This window comes from Entelurus aequoreus, linkage group LG09 (genome assembly GCF_033978785.1).
Source record: "Entelurus aequoreus isolate RoL-2023_Sb linkage group LG09, RoL_Eaeq_v1.1, whole genome shotgun sequence".
Taxonomy (NCBI): Eukaryota; Metazoa; Chordata; class Actinopteri; order Syngnathiformes; family Syngnathidae; genus Entelurus; species Entelurus aequoreus.
In genome coordinates, this window is record NC_084739.1 from 74,727,498 (window position 1) to 74,743,806 (window position 16,309).

At 41.4% G+C, this 16,309-nt stretch overlaps 1 protein-coding gene across 6 annotated transcripts in view; it reads right to left on the reverse strand.

Annotated features, from left to right (window-relative positions):
* The window catches only part of LOC133657714 (zinc finger protein 318-like), a 34,961-nt gene extending 21,931 nt beyond the window's left edge, over window positions 1-13,030 (reverse strand). For all 6 annotated transcript variants that reach the window (XR_009827340.1, XM_062059352.1, XM_062059351.1 and 3 more), the window contains exons 1-7: window positions 12,466-13,030; window positions 8,199-8,296; window positions 7,197-7,635; window positions 3,701-4,739; window positions 3,574-3,632; window positions 1,807-1,906; window positions 1,415-1,716 (exon numbers count right to left, since the gene is read on the reverse strand). Coding sequence is in view for 5 of the 6 variants with exons in the window: in XM_062059352.1 (XP_061915336.1) it covers window positions 1,415-1,716; window positions 1,807-1,906; window positions 3,574-3,632; window positions 3,701-4,739; window positions 7,197-7,635; window positions 8,199-8,296; window positions 12,466-12,885 (2,457 nt within the window). In the remaining variant the exon portion in view is untranslated. The remainder of the gene's footprint in view (window positions 1-1,414; window positions 1,717-1,806; window positions 1,907-3,573; window positions 3,633-3,700; window positions 4,740-7,196; window positions 7,636-8,198; window positions 8,297-12,465) is intronic.
* Window positions 13,031-16,309: the final 3,279 nt, after the last annotated feature.

The window sequence follows — 16,309 nt, forward strand, 5'->3', positions numbered from 1 at the left end:
GCTTCTACAGCTAATACAGCCGATGTGTTACTACGCTATAAAAAGAGTTCCTCAGTTTTCACTCTTACAATAACAATGTTGCTACAGCTTGGTTATTATACAGGTTACAGAACGTAAATGAAGTATTGTTGACGGTTTTTGAATACATTTTTAAAGTGATTTAGAGGTAGTATAGATCTCTCCCATTAGCTGGATTGCTAGCCACCAAGAATGAGACGATTTTTACATGTTAGAATGCAAAAAAAGAAAAACCTTTTGTCTTCTTGTCTCTCATGATGATTGTGAGCGACAGAAAAAATTCCAAACAAAGTGCAGGTCCTCTTTAAGCAATATATTGTATGAATGGATATACTAATTGGTTTGAAAAACTTCTCAAATATCATCAACATGTTGCTCAATGCTTTATTTCAGCCAACTCTCACATTCCAAAAACATGCATGTTAGATTCATTGGAGACTAAATTGACCATAGATATGAATGTGGGTGTTTGTTTATATATACACTGTCATTGGCCATGCTCATTTTGGTTAGCCTGGCAATGAACTAATCCATTGTACGCTAGCATTACGCTAACGGCATTGGAGCTCAACCTTTGTCCTGTATAACTGGATTGCATTTTTCAGTTGACTCCAAACTGTATTATTAATTTAACCTGCTTCCCACGTGCACTTAGTTTTACGGTGACTTCATTGTGGACAATAGCAACAAAACACCTCAAGGTTTTATTTTTCATCTCTTATTCAAATACCTGTTTACCAATTTGGCTAACTCAATTGCAACATTCAGGAAGAGCAGAATAAAGCCTGTGTTATCTTTTAGAATAAGAAACAGTATTTGAAACTGCAAATGAACAGAGCACAGTCTACCAAGTCAAATTCCTTGTGTGTTGAACTTACTTGGCCAAGAAAGCGGATTCTGATAATATAAGAAAATATTCATGTTATTATTATCAACTAAAAACACATATTTGTTTTTGAGTGTACTAAAGCCCTCAAAAGCGTTTCAGTTGACGGTATAATAGCAATATTAGTAAATACAAGCTTACTTTAGAGCACAGTTAACATAAATACAAATAAAATCATTATTAAAATAATCATGAATGATTTTATTGCTTTGTCTATAACACAAAGCTAAGATGTAGAAGTTTTTTTCAAATGTTAGCAGATGTTTACCTACATTGTTTTGGTTTGAGTATTTTTCATATACAAAATGTATAAAAGTGGCCCTCGCATCCTTAAATTTTTCTGTGTGGCCCTCGCTGGAAAATGTTTGGACACCTCTGATCTACATCAACAATATGATTTGGCTGGACAGGACAGATTAAAAAATAATATATATAGAAAAATAACTAGATTTTTAAAATAAATTAAGAATTGAGAATTGCAATTCTTTAAAAAATCGCTCACTAACATACCTTCTGAGACATGCTGCCATCTTGTTGGCGTCCAGGGCTGTGCTCGTTCGCCTGCATTTTGCTGCGGGGCTGCGAAGCGTCGTCCTCCTGCGCGTCAACCAGCCTGTGGGGGCGGTCGGAAGCGCTCAGCCCCAGGATGAGCGCCACTTTGTCGATCTCGCTGTGTTTCTTCTCGGCGGCCTCGTGCTCCTTGCGGAGGTTGGAGATCCGTTTGATGATGTCCTCCTGCACGCGGCCGATCTCCTGCAGCAGCGGGTCTTTGTGGCCGTCTTTCTCTCGCCTCTTCTTCCTCAGCAGCTCACCTGAAAGCACAACAAACATGGCCGCCGGCCAGTCAGCTGATGCCAGGGCGTCGCCCCACCCGAGTCAACATGGCCGCCACACGGTAGAACCTTGCTGCTTGCGTAGGTCCTCCAATTCTTTAATGAAGTATTCCTTCTTTTTCATCCGCATGTCCCGCTCCTGTTTCAGGTTCTCACGCTCTTCCAGTACCTGCACAGTGTCGAACGCATTTTTCATTGATATCGATGAGGTGTCTACAGCGATACATAATGATTTCATTTATCACTGCGATACATAATGATATCGTTTACCCCAGGGGTCGGGAACCTTTTTGGCTGAGAGAGCCATGAAAGCCAAATATTTTAAAATGTATTTCCGTGAGAGCCATATAATATTTTTTAACACCGAATACAACTAGATGCATGCATTTTTAAGTAAGACCAACATTTTTAGAGTATAATAAGTAGGGATGGGTATCGAGTATCGAGTGGAACCGGGACTAACTTTCCGATTCTCCCGGTATCGTTCAAAAGTTTAAATTTCGATTCCTATTTTCGATACCCAGTCCGCCGACCGGAAAAAAAAAAAAAAAAAAAAATAGTATGTCCGCCGAACCGGAAGAAGAAGCCGCTGAGCACCAACGAAGAAGCGCCCACCGCCGGAAGTGTTAGCATAGCCGAGCGAGTCAGTCAAGCTCAAGCATGGATAGCGGGCGTCGGCGGTCGAAAGTGTGGCTTTACTTTACAAAAAAAAAATTAAATAACCGCGAAATAACAGAGCTCCCTGTCCATCAAGAAACGAGTGGAGAGAGAGAGCTGCAGATGTACCAGGACGTTCCACCGATACTTATGTCTGACGACCCTGCTGCATGGTGGTGGTCCGGTGGAACCAACAAAAGACTTATCCTTTGCTGTCAGATCGCGCTTTCTCCTATTTATGCATTCAAGCTTCTTCCACACCCAGCGAACGTGTATTTTCCACAGCAGGAGACACTATCTGTCCAGAACGCTCACGCATCCTGCCTGAAAAGGCGGATATGGTCATTTTCCTAAACAAGAACTGTCTCTGATTTTATACTGTACCTGCTGCTAATCTGGACTGGGTTTTGCAAGTTGTTTCTTATTGTTTATTTGCTTTTCTGCACCAGGTTAGCCCATCAGTGGGAGCACGGTAACATTTTTAAGTACCTGCAGCATCATACACTTGTGTGTGTAAATGTGTTTTCATGAGGTTTTCAAAAATAAAGCTCTCTTGAGGAAAGTGTACCCCTGGGAAAATGTATTCATAATTTATAATATTTATATTCAAGTTCATAGATTTGATATTTATATTCTAGTTGAAAACAGCCCTGTGAGGAATTTATAGTAAAGTTCATAAAAAGTTAATAGAATTAAAATTGATGGAGAATGTCAGACTATTTAATTCAGAAAGACTATAGGTTAGCTAGCTCATTTAAAATATCCTAAACTTTTTTTTGACCCTGCCTCTTAAAAGAATCGGAATCGAGAATCGTCAGGAATCGGAATTGGAATCGTTCGAATTCAAACGATACCCAACCCTAATAATAAGTCTCTTATTCTTTTTAATAACATTGTTATTCTGAAGCTAACCAATAATAAATAAAATACTTCTTACCATTAATGCGACTTCTTGAACAGGTGTGGTAGAAAACGGATGGATGGATTAAAATGCATGAGAATGTTTTATTTTTGAACGTTATTTTTAACACTGTGATTACCAGCTGAATTATTCATTACTTATCGTGTTAAGCAATGTCAGCTAAGATTTATCTGAGAGCCAGATGCAGTCATCAAAAGAGCCACATCTGGCTCTAGAGCCATAGGTTCCCTACCCCTGCCCCAGACCAAGACACCGACCTTCTGCTTCTCGCTCTCATTGTTTTCCTGCTTCGACACCTGGACGAGGACGGGAGATGCTGGCGAAGAGGAAGAGAAAAGTCACGGGGGTGACGTCTTCATGTCGGACATTGGGACGGCGACTGACCTTTGACCTTGCACTCGGGGGGTGGCTGTTGGTCGTACGGCAGGGAGGGGTGGAAGTTGTTGGGCGCCGGGTACATGGGCGACCACTGCGGCTGTGTGTATGGCCCGAAGCCGCCGTACTGGCTGTAGCCGGCGGGCTGGTAGGCGGCGGGCATCATGTTGTGCACCTGGGGTGGGGGATAGGAGGGGAAGGGCAGCATGGGCGGTGCCGTCGGGGTGTCGGACGCTTGCTGCTGCGACTCTTTGGAGGCAGCGCGTGCGGCATCGTCGCCGCTGGAGTCCGAGCTGCTGCTGCTGCTGCTACTACTACTGTGGCTACGCCTCCCGCGGCTTTCCTCCAAACTGCTGGACGAGTGGCGTCTGCGCTTCGTTGGCGTCTTGCGGGCGGGCTTGTTTCCCTCCAGCCGCTCCTTGGTCCTGGCGGCCATTTTAGTTATCTCGGTCACGCCGAGGTCCAAGCCGATGGTTTTCAGCAAGTTCTGGATGTTCTGGTACTCGTCCAAATCCTGCTTGTGCGTCACTTCTTCTGACTCGGGGGCAGAAGTCGACGCCGGGGCGGCGCTGTCGGGCCTGAGGCCGGAGGGAGGCCAGATAGCGTCCACGTCGCTGGTGGTAGGAGGGGCCTGGAGGTGGGGCAACGCCACAGGTGGGGTGCCATACATGGGGGAGGCGGCGCGAGGCAGATAATCTCTGTACAGCGCCTCCTCCGTTACGTCCTCGGTAAGATCAAACGTGTGGCTCTGGGCCGGCTGAGACTGCGCCGAATATTTGGGCTCCAAAGACTCCCCGTACAGGAACTTCTCCTCGTCGTCCATGTCCGCCGCCGTCTTTTCTGGGCTCTCTGCTGTTCCGCTCATGCCGGCGTCCAGTAGGTTGACGATCTCTTTGATGTCCACACTCTGAGCGATCAGCGGGTCGGACTGCAGCTGCATCAACATGGACGCCATGGCGGCCGGCTCCATCCCTCTGCAAGCCTGCAGCAGTTGCTCGGCCACGGTAGAAATGGTGGACCCCGCCGCTTCTCTCGGCGAGTCTGTGCTCTGAAACAAAAGCCAGACGCGCCTCAGTGACAAAGCTTTTTAGATACTTGATAGGCAAATGAATGAATGAAGAAAAAATAGGAAAGATGTGCTGCGGAGATAGCTAGCATGTTGACAGCGCTACACTAGCATTATTAATGACGTCATCTAGCTAGAGCTAACTAGCGTGTTGACAGCGCTACACTAGCATTATTAATAATGTCATCTAGCTAGGGCTAACTGGCGTGTTGACAGCACTACACTAGCATTATTAATGATGTCATCTAGCTAGGGCTAACTAGCGTGTTGACAGTGCTACACTAGCATTATTAATGATGTCATCTAGCTAGGGCTAACTAGCGTGTTGACAGTGCTACACTAGCATTATTAATGACGTCATCTAGCTAGGGCTAACTAACGTGTTGACAGTGCTACACTAACATTATTAATGTTGTAATCTACTGTATTTTTCGGATTATAAATTGCAGTTTTTTTCATAGTTTGGCCGGGGTTGCGATTTATACTCTGGAGCGAGTTATGTGTGAAATGATTAACACATTATTGTAAAATATCAAATAATATCATTTATGTCATTCACGTAAAATACTAGGCGTATGTCAGCAATCGTCACACACACACGTCTGTCCGGATTCAGAAAGGCTGGAATAATTGGAACTGCAACTGACGTTGACGCTGACGTAAGCGACATACTGATAGAAGAGGAAGCGGCGCATTGTCTACCTTCGGAGTTGGCAGAGTAGTTTAGAAGCGACACAGAGAAAGAAGATTTCATCGGATTTAGCGATTAAGAGTGACAGATTGTTTGGTAAACGTATAGCATGTTCTATATGTTATAGTTATTTGAATGACTCTTACCATAATATGTTACCTTAACATACCAGGCACGTTCTCAGTTGGTTATTTATGCCTCATATAACGTACACTTATTCAGCCTGTTGTTCACTATTCTTTATTTATTTTAAATTGCCTTTCAAATGTCTATTCTTGGTGTTGGGTTTTATTAAATACATTTCCACAAAAAATGTGACTTATACTCCAGTGCAGGGGTGTCAAACTCAAATACAGAGTGGGCCAAAATTTAAAACTGAACAAAGCCGCAGGCCAAGGTTGAACAAATTAACCTTTTAATAGGGACCCAAACAAGTTTTGCATTGAATATTGAACAAGCAAGGCTTATATAACTTTATAGTGACATGCAAAATCGAGTTTCAAATAATAATAATAATAATAATTCAAAAATATCAATGGCATATCAAATAAAATGTAAATACAAATTGAATGCCTCTTTTCTATTTGCAGCCTTCTGAGGTAAATATCAAAATAAACTTTTTCCACAGGCTAATAATAAATTTGAAAATAAAATAACAATAATGAATGAATCAAACATTCAAGCCTTGAAGTAGCAAGAGAAAGTGCATGAATAAAACTTTAATTATTGCTTCATGTGGGCGGGGTTTGGTGGTAGCGGGGGTTGCATTTTGTAGCGTCCCGGAAGAGTTAGTGCTGCAAGGGGTTCTGGGTATTTGTTCTGTTGTGTTTATGTTGTGTTACGGTGCAGATGTTCTCCCGAAAGGTGTTTGTCATTCTTGTTTGGTGTGGATTCACAGTGTAGCGCATATTTGTAACGGTGTTAAAGTTGTTTATGCGGTCACCCTCAGTGTGACCTGTATGGCTGTTGATCAAGTATGCATTGCATTCACTTATGTGTGTGTAGAAGCCGCATATATCATGTGACAGGGGCCGGCACGCTGTTTGTATGGAGGAAAAGCAGACGTGACGACAGGTTGTAGAGGACGCTAAAGGCAGTGCCTTTAAGGCACGCCCCCAATATTGTTGTCCGGGTGGAAATCGGGAGAAATTCGGGAGAATGGTTGCCCCGGGAGACTTTCAAGAGGGGCACTGAAAATCGGGAGGGTTGGCAAGTATGAGTATTAGCGGTGAATGCGGTGTTACAGTGGCACAGCTGCTGTATAATACCGGCGGGCCAGCTCTAATGTTAATTTGATATTGCCTCAAGGGCCAAATGAAATTACACGGCGGGCCAAATTTGGACCGCGGTCCAGAGTTTGACACCTATGCTCTAGTGCGACTTATATATGTTTTTTTCCTTCTTTATTATGCATTTTCGGCCAGTGCAACTTATACCCCGGAGCGATTTATAATCCGAAAAATACGGTAACTAGGGCTAACCAGCGTGTTGACAGCGCTACATTAGCATTATTAATAATGTCATCTAGCTAGGGCTAACTAGCATGTTGACAGCGCTACACTAGCATATTAATGATGTCATCTAGCGAGGGCTAACTTGTGTGTTGACAGCGCTACATTAGAATTATTAATGATGTCACTCAGAGAGTGGCCTTAGTAACATTAGACATGAATGAGGGGGCTGCAGTCTGCTGCACGCATCATGCCCTTTGAGCAGTAAGCTAATACCAAATTCGGGCAGCAACACACCCTTAGTGGTGGCGAGTCTTCATTTTCGCCGTGTTTCTTCAGTATGGACTTGGTGGGCAGACTCCAAGTGTTATCCAGCGCCTTCCTGCGGCCAACGCCTCGCAGCTGGTTCAAGTTTCTCCTGCTTCCTCGTTCAGCGCTACTGCTGGAGCTTCTTCGACTACTCCTGCTTTTGCTGCGGTTCCGACTTGGCGAGGACCGACCATGGCTCCTCCCTCTGGACCTGGATCTAGAACTGGAACTGGATCTAGACCTGAGGCGAGGGCGGCTCTTACTGCGACCCCGGCTCTTAGCCCGGCTGCGGTCCAAACTGCGACTCTTGCTCCTTGCCCGGCTCTTGCTCCTCGCCCGGCTCTTGCTGCGTCCTCGACTTTTTGCCCGGCTCCGGTCCGGACTTCGTTCTCGGCTGTGACTGTGCTCATACTTGCGGTGTAGGTCCCTGCAGAATTACACACAGCAAAGCGTAAAGCTTCATTCCAAAAAGATTTAAAAAAAACAAACAAAAAAAAAAATTATTAAACCATAAGCCGCTGCTTTTTTCCTAGGCTTTGAACCCTGCGGCTTTTGAAACGGTGCGGCTAATTTGTGGATTTTTCTTTGCTGACTGGCTTAATGAAACACATGCAAAGACACTAAAAAGGTGCCTATAGTGCCATCTTTTGGGCGAGGTCACTCACTGCAGGTGCTGCTGGGTGAATGCCTACAAGTGTTTCCTGCTGTTTAAAGCTTTGAACCGGAAGTACAAGTGTCTTCTAATCGTCCATAGCGTTTCTACTCTTATGAATTCTTCCTTTCCCCCCATAAAATTTAGTGGGTGCGGCTTATTACCGGGGCGCACCATAGTTCGGAAAATACGGCGAGTAAAAAGAAAAATAATAATATTTACCCAATTGTTTGTACTCTGCCTGTTTAGTGTTTACATTTCAAAAGCAAATAAACCTTTTCGACTTCAGTCAACCAATGCACTTTGGAAAAGATGTTGGGATTTCCTTCAATCCTTACCTGTCGTGGTGATGCGAGGAGGAGCCTGTGAGCTCGTTGCCAACAGTGATGACGAGGTTGTGGTTGATGGGATGCCCCGGGCGGGGCGAGTGAGACCTCTGAGTAAAAACAAGAGGTGACGTTTACATTTTAACCAATACTCGGTGGTACCAATTTTCGGTACTTTTGTGTTTGTTCATGTGTTAATAAATGTTCATTGTTAATAAATGTTCATGTGTTAATAAATGTCCATCGTTAATAAGAACATGTCTTTTTCCATTGAACAGTGATCTGATAATGATATCAGTGCTGGGACATAGTAGACTGTTTGTGCAGTGGCAATTCCTACACGCCACATGGCAATGGTCGATACTAGTGATGTGCGATATCACTCATCTCCTTTTCGGGTAATATTTAGGCTGGTATCGGCGATACTGATACGATACTTTGTGCAAATATACCTAATGTGTCTGTTAACATCTAAAAAGTTGTGTGGTTTCAAATAAGAAAAAAATCAGAATGTAATGACAAAAATCGGACTTTTTAAAATAACAATTAATAATATACTTAGTCACCAACAACACAATAGTTGGTATTTAAATACACATAACCATTTTTAGTAAAGATGTCCGATAATGGCTTTTTTGCCCATATCTGATATTGTCCAACTCTTTATTACCGATTCCGATATCAACCGATACCGATATATACAGTCGTGGAATTAACACATTATTATGCCTAATTTTGTTGTGATGCCCCGCTGGATGCATTAAAGGCCTACTGAAAACCACTACTACCGACCATGCAGTCTGATAGTTTATATATCTGTCAGTCTACCCCAGGGCAGCTGTGGCTACGAAAGTAGCTTACCACCACCAGGTGTGAATGAATGATGGGTTTTTAACATGTAAAGCGACTTTGGGTACTTAGAAAAGCGCTATATAAATCCCAGGTATTATTATTATTATTATTATATCAATGATGAAATCTTAACATGGCAACATGCCAATACGGCCGGGTTAATTTATAAAGTGCAATTTAAAATTTCCAGCCACACTTCCGGTTGAAAACGTCTAGATATGATGACGTATGCACGTGACGTAAACGATTGATACGGAAGTATTGGTACCCCATTGAATACAATACAAAAAAGCTCTGTTTTCATTTCAAAATTCCACAGTATTCTGGACATCTGTGTTGGTGAATTTTTTGCAATTTGTTTAATGAACAATGGAGACTGCAAAGAAGAAAGTTGTAGGTGGGATCGGTGTATTAGCGGCGGACTACAGCAACACAGCCAGGAGGACAGAGATGGATAGCAGACGCGCTAGCCTCCGAACTCACTTTAACTTCCCCCGTCTCCCCGACCGCATCTATGATCGGGTGAATTCCTTCGTCGCACCGTTGATCGCTGGAACGCAGGTGAGCACGGGTGTTGATGAGCAGATGAGGGCTGGCTGGCGCAGGTGGATAGCTAATGTTTTTAGCATAGCTTTGTGACGTCCGGTTGCTAAGTTAGCTTCAATGGCGTCGTTAGCAACAGCATTGTTAACCTTCGCCAGGCTGGAAAGCATTAACCGTGTATTTACATGTCCCTGGTTTAATAGTATTGTTGATCTTCTGTCTATCCTTCCAGTCAGGGATTTATTTATTTTGTTTCTATATGCAGTTAAGCACGATGCTATCACGTTAGCTCCGTAGCTAAAGTGTTTCGTCGATGTATTGTCGTGGAGATAAAAGTCACTGTGAATGACCATTTCCGAGGTGGTTTAAAATACAAATCCGTGATCCACAATAGAAAAAGAAGAGAGTGTGGAATCCAATGAGCCAGCTTGTACCTAAGTTACGGTCAGAGCGAAAAAAGATATGTCTTGCACTGCATTCTAGTCCTTCACTCTAACGTTCCTTATCCACGAATCTTTCATCCTCGCTCAAATTAATGGGGTAATCGTCACTTTCTCGGTCCGAATCGCTCTAGCTGCATTGAAAACAATAGGAAAATGTGAGGAGCCTTTCAACTGACTACGTCACGCTACTTCCGGTAGGGGCAAGGCTTTTTTTTTATCAGATACCAAAAGTAGCGATCTTTATCGTCATTGGTCTCTACTAAATCCTTTCAGCAAAAATATGGCAATATCGCGAAATGATCAAGTATGACACATAGAATGGATCTGCTATCCCCGTTTAAATAAAAAAATTCATTTCAGTAGGCCTTTAAATAATGTCACAAGGTTTTCCAAAATAAATCAACTCAAGTTATGGAAAAAAATGCTAACATGGCACTGCCATATTTATTATTGAAGTCACAAAGTGCATTATTTTTTTTAACATGCCTCAAAACAGCAGCTTGGAATTTGGGACATGCTCTCCCTAAAGAGCATGAGGAGGTTGAGGTTGTCGGGGTTAAGGTGGGGGGTAAGGGGGAGCGGGGGGTGTATATTGTAGCGTCCCGGAAGAGTTAGTGCTGCAAGGGCATTTCCATGCTGACTGCTTTCCTTTACTTTTGGCGCACTGCCGCCTAATGGAGTGTCAAAAGGTATTAGCAAGTGGCAGTTTATTTCCATTCTTACGATCAGAGTATTGTTGAATGGGCTCAAATTCTTGTTTATTGAGGGCCACATCGCAATTATGGCTGTCCTGAGAGGGCCGCATGTAACATGAATATACATGAACACAAACATATCATAGCCTTGTTACACAACTGTTTAAAAAATGTTTTTATACCAACAGATTGATGGAAAACTTGCTTTGAAATTGTAAAATAATATGACAAGCGGATATTTAAGTTTTCCTTTTTAATTACCAAAACACCCCGCTTTGAACATCTTGTTGCGTGATCTGATAATATTAAAGTGTAGAAAATATGCAACATGTTTCTGTTAAAATTGAAAGAACAAATACATTTAGAAAAGGCCAGAAAGTGCTTTTTAAGTTACACCCTTTCGCTGGCCACATAAATGACATGGTGGGCCACATTTGCCCCCCAGGCTTTGAGTTTGACACGTTCAAGTGTGTATATCATGGGTGTCAAATGCAACAATGCAGGGTCCGTTTTTCTAAGAGCAAACATTATTTGTATTTCAAACAAACCTATTTTATAGGTGGCAAAGCATATTATTAGTTATGTGTCATCATTTTAGCTTTTTCTCATTATATCTTTTTTTATTATATGTTTATTGCGACAATATACTGCAGGCTGCGCGCAGCAGATGGCCCCTGGGCCACACTTTGGACACCCCTGCACTGTATGTGGTGTTAAACACTTTTCGGTTTGATAACAATCCTTCCTTCCATTGTTTGACGGACAGGAGATACAACTAAACAGGAGCATTTGATGGCACTGCAACTAAATATTAAAAGTCGGACTACTCATGCTGAAAACAACTTGCACTGAGCCTAGTCTATAAAATCCGCTACACCTCCCTGATAACGAAGTACATGTCAAACTACTTCCTTAACGTAAATGACCGCCATAACTACAACACCAGGGGGAGCTCCACTAACCACGTTAAACCCAGATTCCAAGCTAACAAAGGTCTTAACTCATTCTCTTTCTATGCCACATCAATATGGAATGCACTCCCAACAGGTGTAAAAGAAAGGGCATCTCTATCCTCCTTCAAAACTGCACTAAAAGAACACCTCCAGGCAACTACAACCCTAAACTAACACCCTCTCTTCCACATAATTCCTCTTCCGATTGTAAATTTCATTTCATTTTTTTTTTTTAAATGAAATTTACAATCAAAAAAATAAAAAATAAAAAAATAATCAAATGAAATGAAATTTACAAATAATCAAATGTAAACAATCAAACAATCAAATGTAGACACTTTTTCTTATACTTTCTGATCTCTCTCTCTATGTCCACTACTTGCTGTACATATCCTACCAAGTCAGTCCTACACTGTTTCAATATCCATTTCTCTGATGATGCAATTGTTGATGCTGATTGTTGATGACTGAAGTGTTGATACCAACCAAACCTAACCCCCCCTCGTCCCACCTTCCCCCTCCATATCCCACACCCCGGATTGTAAATAATGTAAATAATTCAATGTATATACTCTGATGATTATCTTGTGTGATGACTGTATTATGATGTTAGTATATATTTGATAGTATATATCTGTATCATGAATCAATTTAAGTGGACCCCGACTTAAACAAGTTGAAAAACTTATTCGGGTGTTACCATTTAGTGGTCAATTGTACGGAATATGTACTTCACTGTGCAATCTACTAATACAAGTTTAAATCAATCAATCAATCGCAATGCAAAGCTCACCTCTAGGTGCGGAGATCCGGACGAGTGCCCTCGACCATGGTAGTCTCTTGAGGGCGAAGGAGGGTATTTTCTGTGCGGCGGCGAGCGCCGGTGGTCCGGATAGCCGTGGTCGTGGTGCTCGGAGTGGTGTGGAGGTCTGCCTCGGCTCCTTCCGCGGCCTGGTGGTGGGTAAGGCTCGTAGTGGTGTGGAGGTCTGCCTCGGCTCCTTCCGCGGCCTGATGGTGGGTAAGGCTCGTAGTGGTGTGGAGGTCTGCCTCGGCTCCTTCCGCGGCCTGATGGTGGGTAAGGCTCGTAGTGGTGTGGAGGTCTGCCTCGGCTCCTTTCGCGGCCTGGTGGTGGGTAAGGCTGCAGTGGCGGTCGGCCGCGGCCCTCGAAAGATGGCGGGTAAGGTCTCCTCGGTGGAGGCCGACCGCGATACATGTTTCCCCAATGAGTGAACACCAACAGACGGTCCAAGTGCCGGCCGTACTTGGTTTACGTGAGAGTGGAGCCGGGATACAACATCCACAGCAGAACTTTCATGAGTGCGTGAAACTGTGCGCCTTCGTTGTTGTTTTCTTCTTCTTCGGCTTCATGACGCCACACATTGCGGCGTTGTGCGCCCCCTGCAGGCAAACACCCTTCCTACAAGGCACAATTGTCCCGTGGGGCCCTAAAAAAGATGAAGGTTTTATGTCAATACTTTGAAGGTGTAAAGGTAAAACATATTAAAGTTTTATGTCAATACTTTGAAGGTATAACAGGTAAAACATATTAAAGTTTTATGTCAATAATTTGAAGGTGTAACAGGTTAAAAATATCAAAGTTTTATGTCAATAATTTGCACGTGTTAAAAAGATGGTTTCATGTAAATCATTTTTAAGGTGTAACAGGTAAAAGAAACAGGAACGCTTTGTCAATAATTTGCAGGTGTAACAGTTAAAAAAAATGAATGTTTTGTCAATTTTAAGGTGTAACAGGTAAAAAAAAAAAAAAAAGGCTTTCTGTCAATAATTTGAAGGTGTAAAAGTTATAAAAGATGAATGTTTTATGTCAATAATTGTCAAGTGTAACAGGTAAAACAATGGAAGGCTTTATGTCAATAACTTGAAGGTGCAAGTTATAAAATATGGAGGTTTCATGTCAATCATTCGAAGATCATGAAAGTTTTGACAATGATTTGCGCGTGTCACAGTTAAAAATTTGAAGGTTTTATGTCAATCATTTGAAGGTGTAACAGTTATAAAAGATGAAGACTATGTCAATAATTGTAAGGTGTAACAGGTAATAAAGATGAACGTTTTATGTCAATAATTTTAAGGTGTAACAGGTAAAAAATGTTTATGTCAATAATTTTTAAGGTGTAACAGGTTTAAAAAAAATTAATGTCAATAATTTTAAGGTGTAACAGGTAAAAAACATGAAAGTTTTGTCACGTGTGACAGTTAAAGTTGAAGGTTGTATGTCAATAATTTGAAGGTGTAGCAGGTAAAATAAGATTAAGGTTTTAGGTGAAAAATTTGCATGCATAACCGATAAAAAGCATATTTCAATTTAAAAGTGTAGGTTAAAAAGATGGTTTTATGACAATAATTTTAAGGTGTTACAGTTATAAAAGATGAAGACTAAGTCAATAATTGTAAGGTGTAACAGGTAAAAAGATGGAAAGCTTTATGTCAATAATTTGAAGGTGTAACAGTTAAAAAAATATTGTTTGGTCAATCATTTTTAAGGTGTAACAGGTTAAAAAAGGTTTTATGTCAATAATTTGAAGGTGTAATAGGTTAAAAAAGATTTTATGTCAATAATTTGAAGGTGTAACAGGTAAAAAACATGAAAGTTTTGTCACGTGTGACAGTTAAAAAGTTGAAGGTTGTATGTCAATAATTTGAAGGTGTAACAGTTATAAAAGATGACGGTTTCATGTCAATCATTTGAAGGTGTAACAGGTAAAAATGATGAAAGTTTTATAAAAGATTATATACAACATGAGGTGGCAAAACATTTTTCTATAATGAACAAACATGCTCGGTAGTGTTGCAATAGAAATGTGGGAAAATAATTACAAAAGTACAGTTCAGTCGCTAACCGTGTTACAAAAAAGGTATATTTTTCATATAAAGAACATACAAACACTTTATTTGTTGAATCAAAAATATTGAAATTTAATGATTTGCAGCATTTGCAAACAGTTAAAATTATGTACAAAGCAAACTATAACCTGATACCAAGAGAGTACAACAATTCTTCTCAACAAACGAGGACCAATATAACCGCGGGGTGGATTAATAAACAAAGAACTAATACGATCCACTTTAAAGTAGAGGTAGAGTGGAAAAACAAGTTGTCTCTATATAGGAAGTTATTATCTATATATGTGATGTATGAAACCAAAAGACTCACAAAATTTGTGAATAAATAGATATGATCAAAATACTATTAATCTCACTGAGATTCCTGAGTCATTTTGAGAGATAATGAGGAAGCCAGTCATGTGATCAAGTGACCTAGAGGAGGAACCACAGATCCCTTCCCCATCAACAACAATGCTAATCAAGCAGACTTTGTGAGAGCAAAAAACGATTACTTTGGGAAAAATTATGATCCAGGACCCTATATTTTTGAGCCTGAATACAGAGAGGATGAGCAATAAGTTTTAGAAGCCAAGTGATGGATGCTGTTTTATTGAAACATTATAGCATTAGCAGCACTGCTAGGAGCAAAACAAACTAACCATAATAAAACCAAAACACTTACTGTAATATTTCCTCTCTTGCTGGGATGTCGACTGACGGGACGTCCACATAATTCCGTTTAGATGAAGATTCAATCACAATCGCCACAAAGGGTTAAAAAAAGTTGCTAAAACTAGCGTCTTATTGTGTCTTTTTCGCCATCTCGGGGGATGTGAAAGTGGACCAGTCTGTCGGTCCATGGCCACATTTGTCTACTAGCAGGTGAGAGATGCATGATTTATAAGCTAGGATTTACTTTTAGCAAGTTTGAGACCAAGCCGCCGGTCCAGTGTGTCAACAATAGCAGCGTAAGCTAGCATTAGCTCACTGCTATCAATGTGCCACTAAAATAGTCCGTCTGCGTTCGCACTTATAATAACAATATCACTCATATTTGGTTCATTTTCAGGTCATGACATGTATATGGAGTATTGTTGGCACTTTCTGAATGTTTTTAGAGAGTATAATGAGCACAATAGAGGACCCTCCATCTGTTAACTCAATTGTTAGCTATTTATGATTTAGAATGCATGAAAAACGAAAAACATATGTTCTTGTCTTACATACGGATTGTGAATGATAAATACCACATCTCTTTCCAATGTTTGTATATTTCTAGTATGACTGATCTAATAATATGGTCAGAGTGCAGAACCGTTACTGCAGAATATACGGAAATTATCGGAGACATACGGAGCAGAATATTCAAAATGGAATTTGTGGCATTTTGCGATGTTTAGACCGTATTTTCATATACTTTGTGGATTGTAAATACAATTGGATATGGTCGAATGGATACATCCATCCATCCACCCATTTTCTATCGTATTTTCATATACTTTGTGGATTGTAAATACAATTGGATATGGTCGAATGGATACATCCATCCATCCATCCATCCATTTTCTACCGCTTGTCCCTTTCGGGGTCGCTGGAGCCTATCTCAGCTGGATACAATGAAACACAATTACACATATAAAGTAAGTCTAAGACTAAATCCGACCACTCAAGGTCTAGATCCGGCCAATATATGTCTAAGACTAGATCCGGCCAATCTAAGTCGAGAGCTGACCAATCGAAGTATAGGACTGGATCCGACCAATCTAAGTCTCGAGCTGATGAGTCGAAGT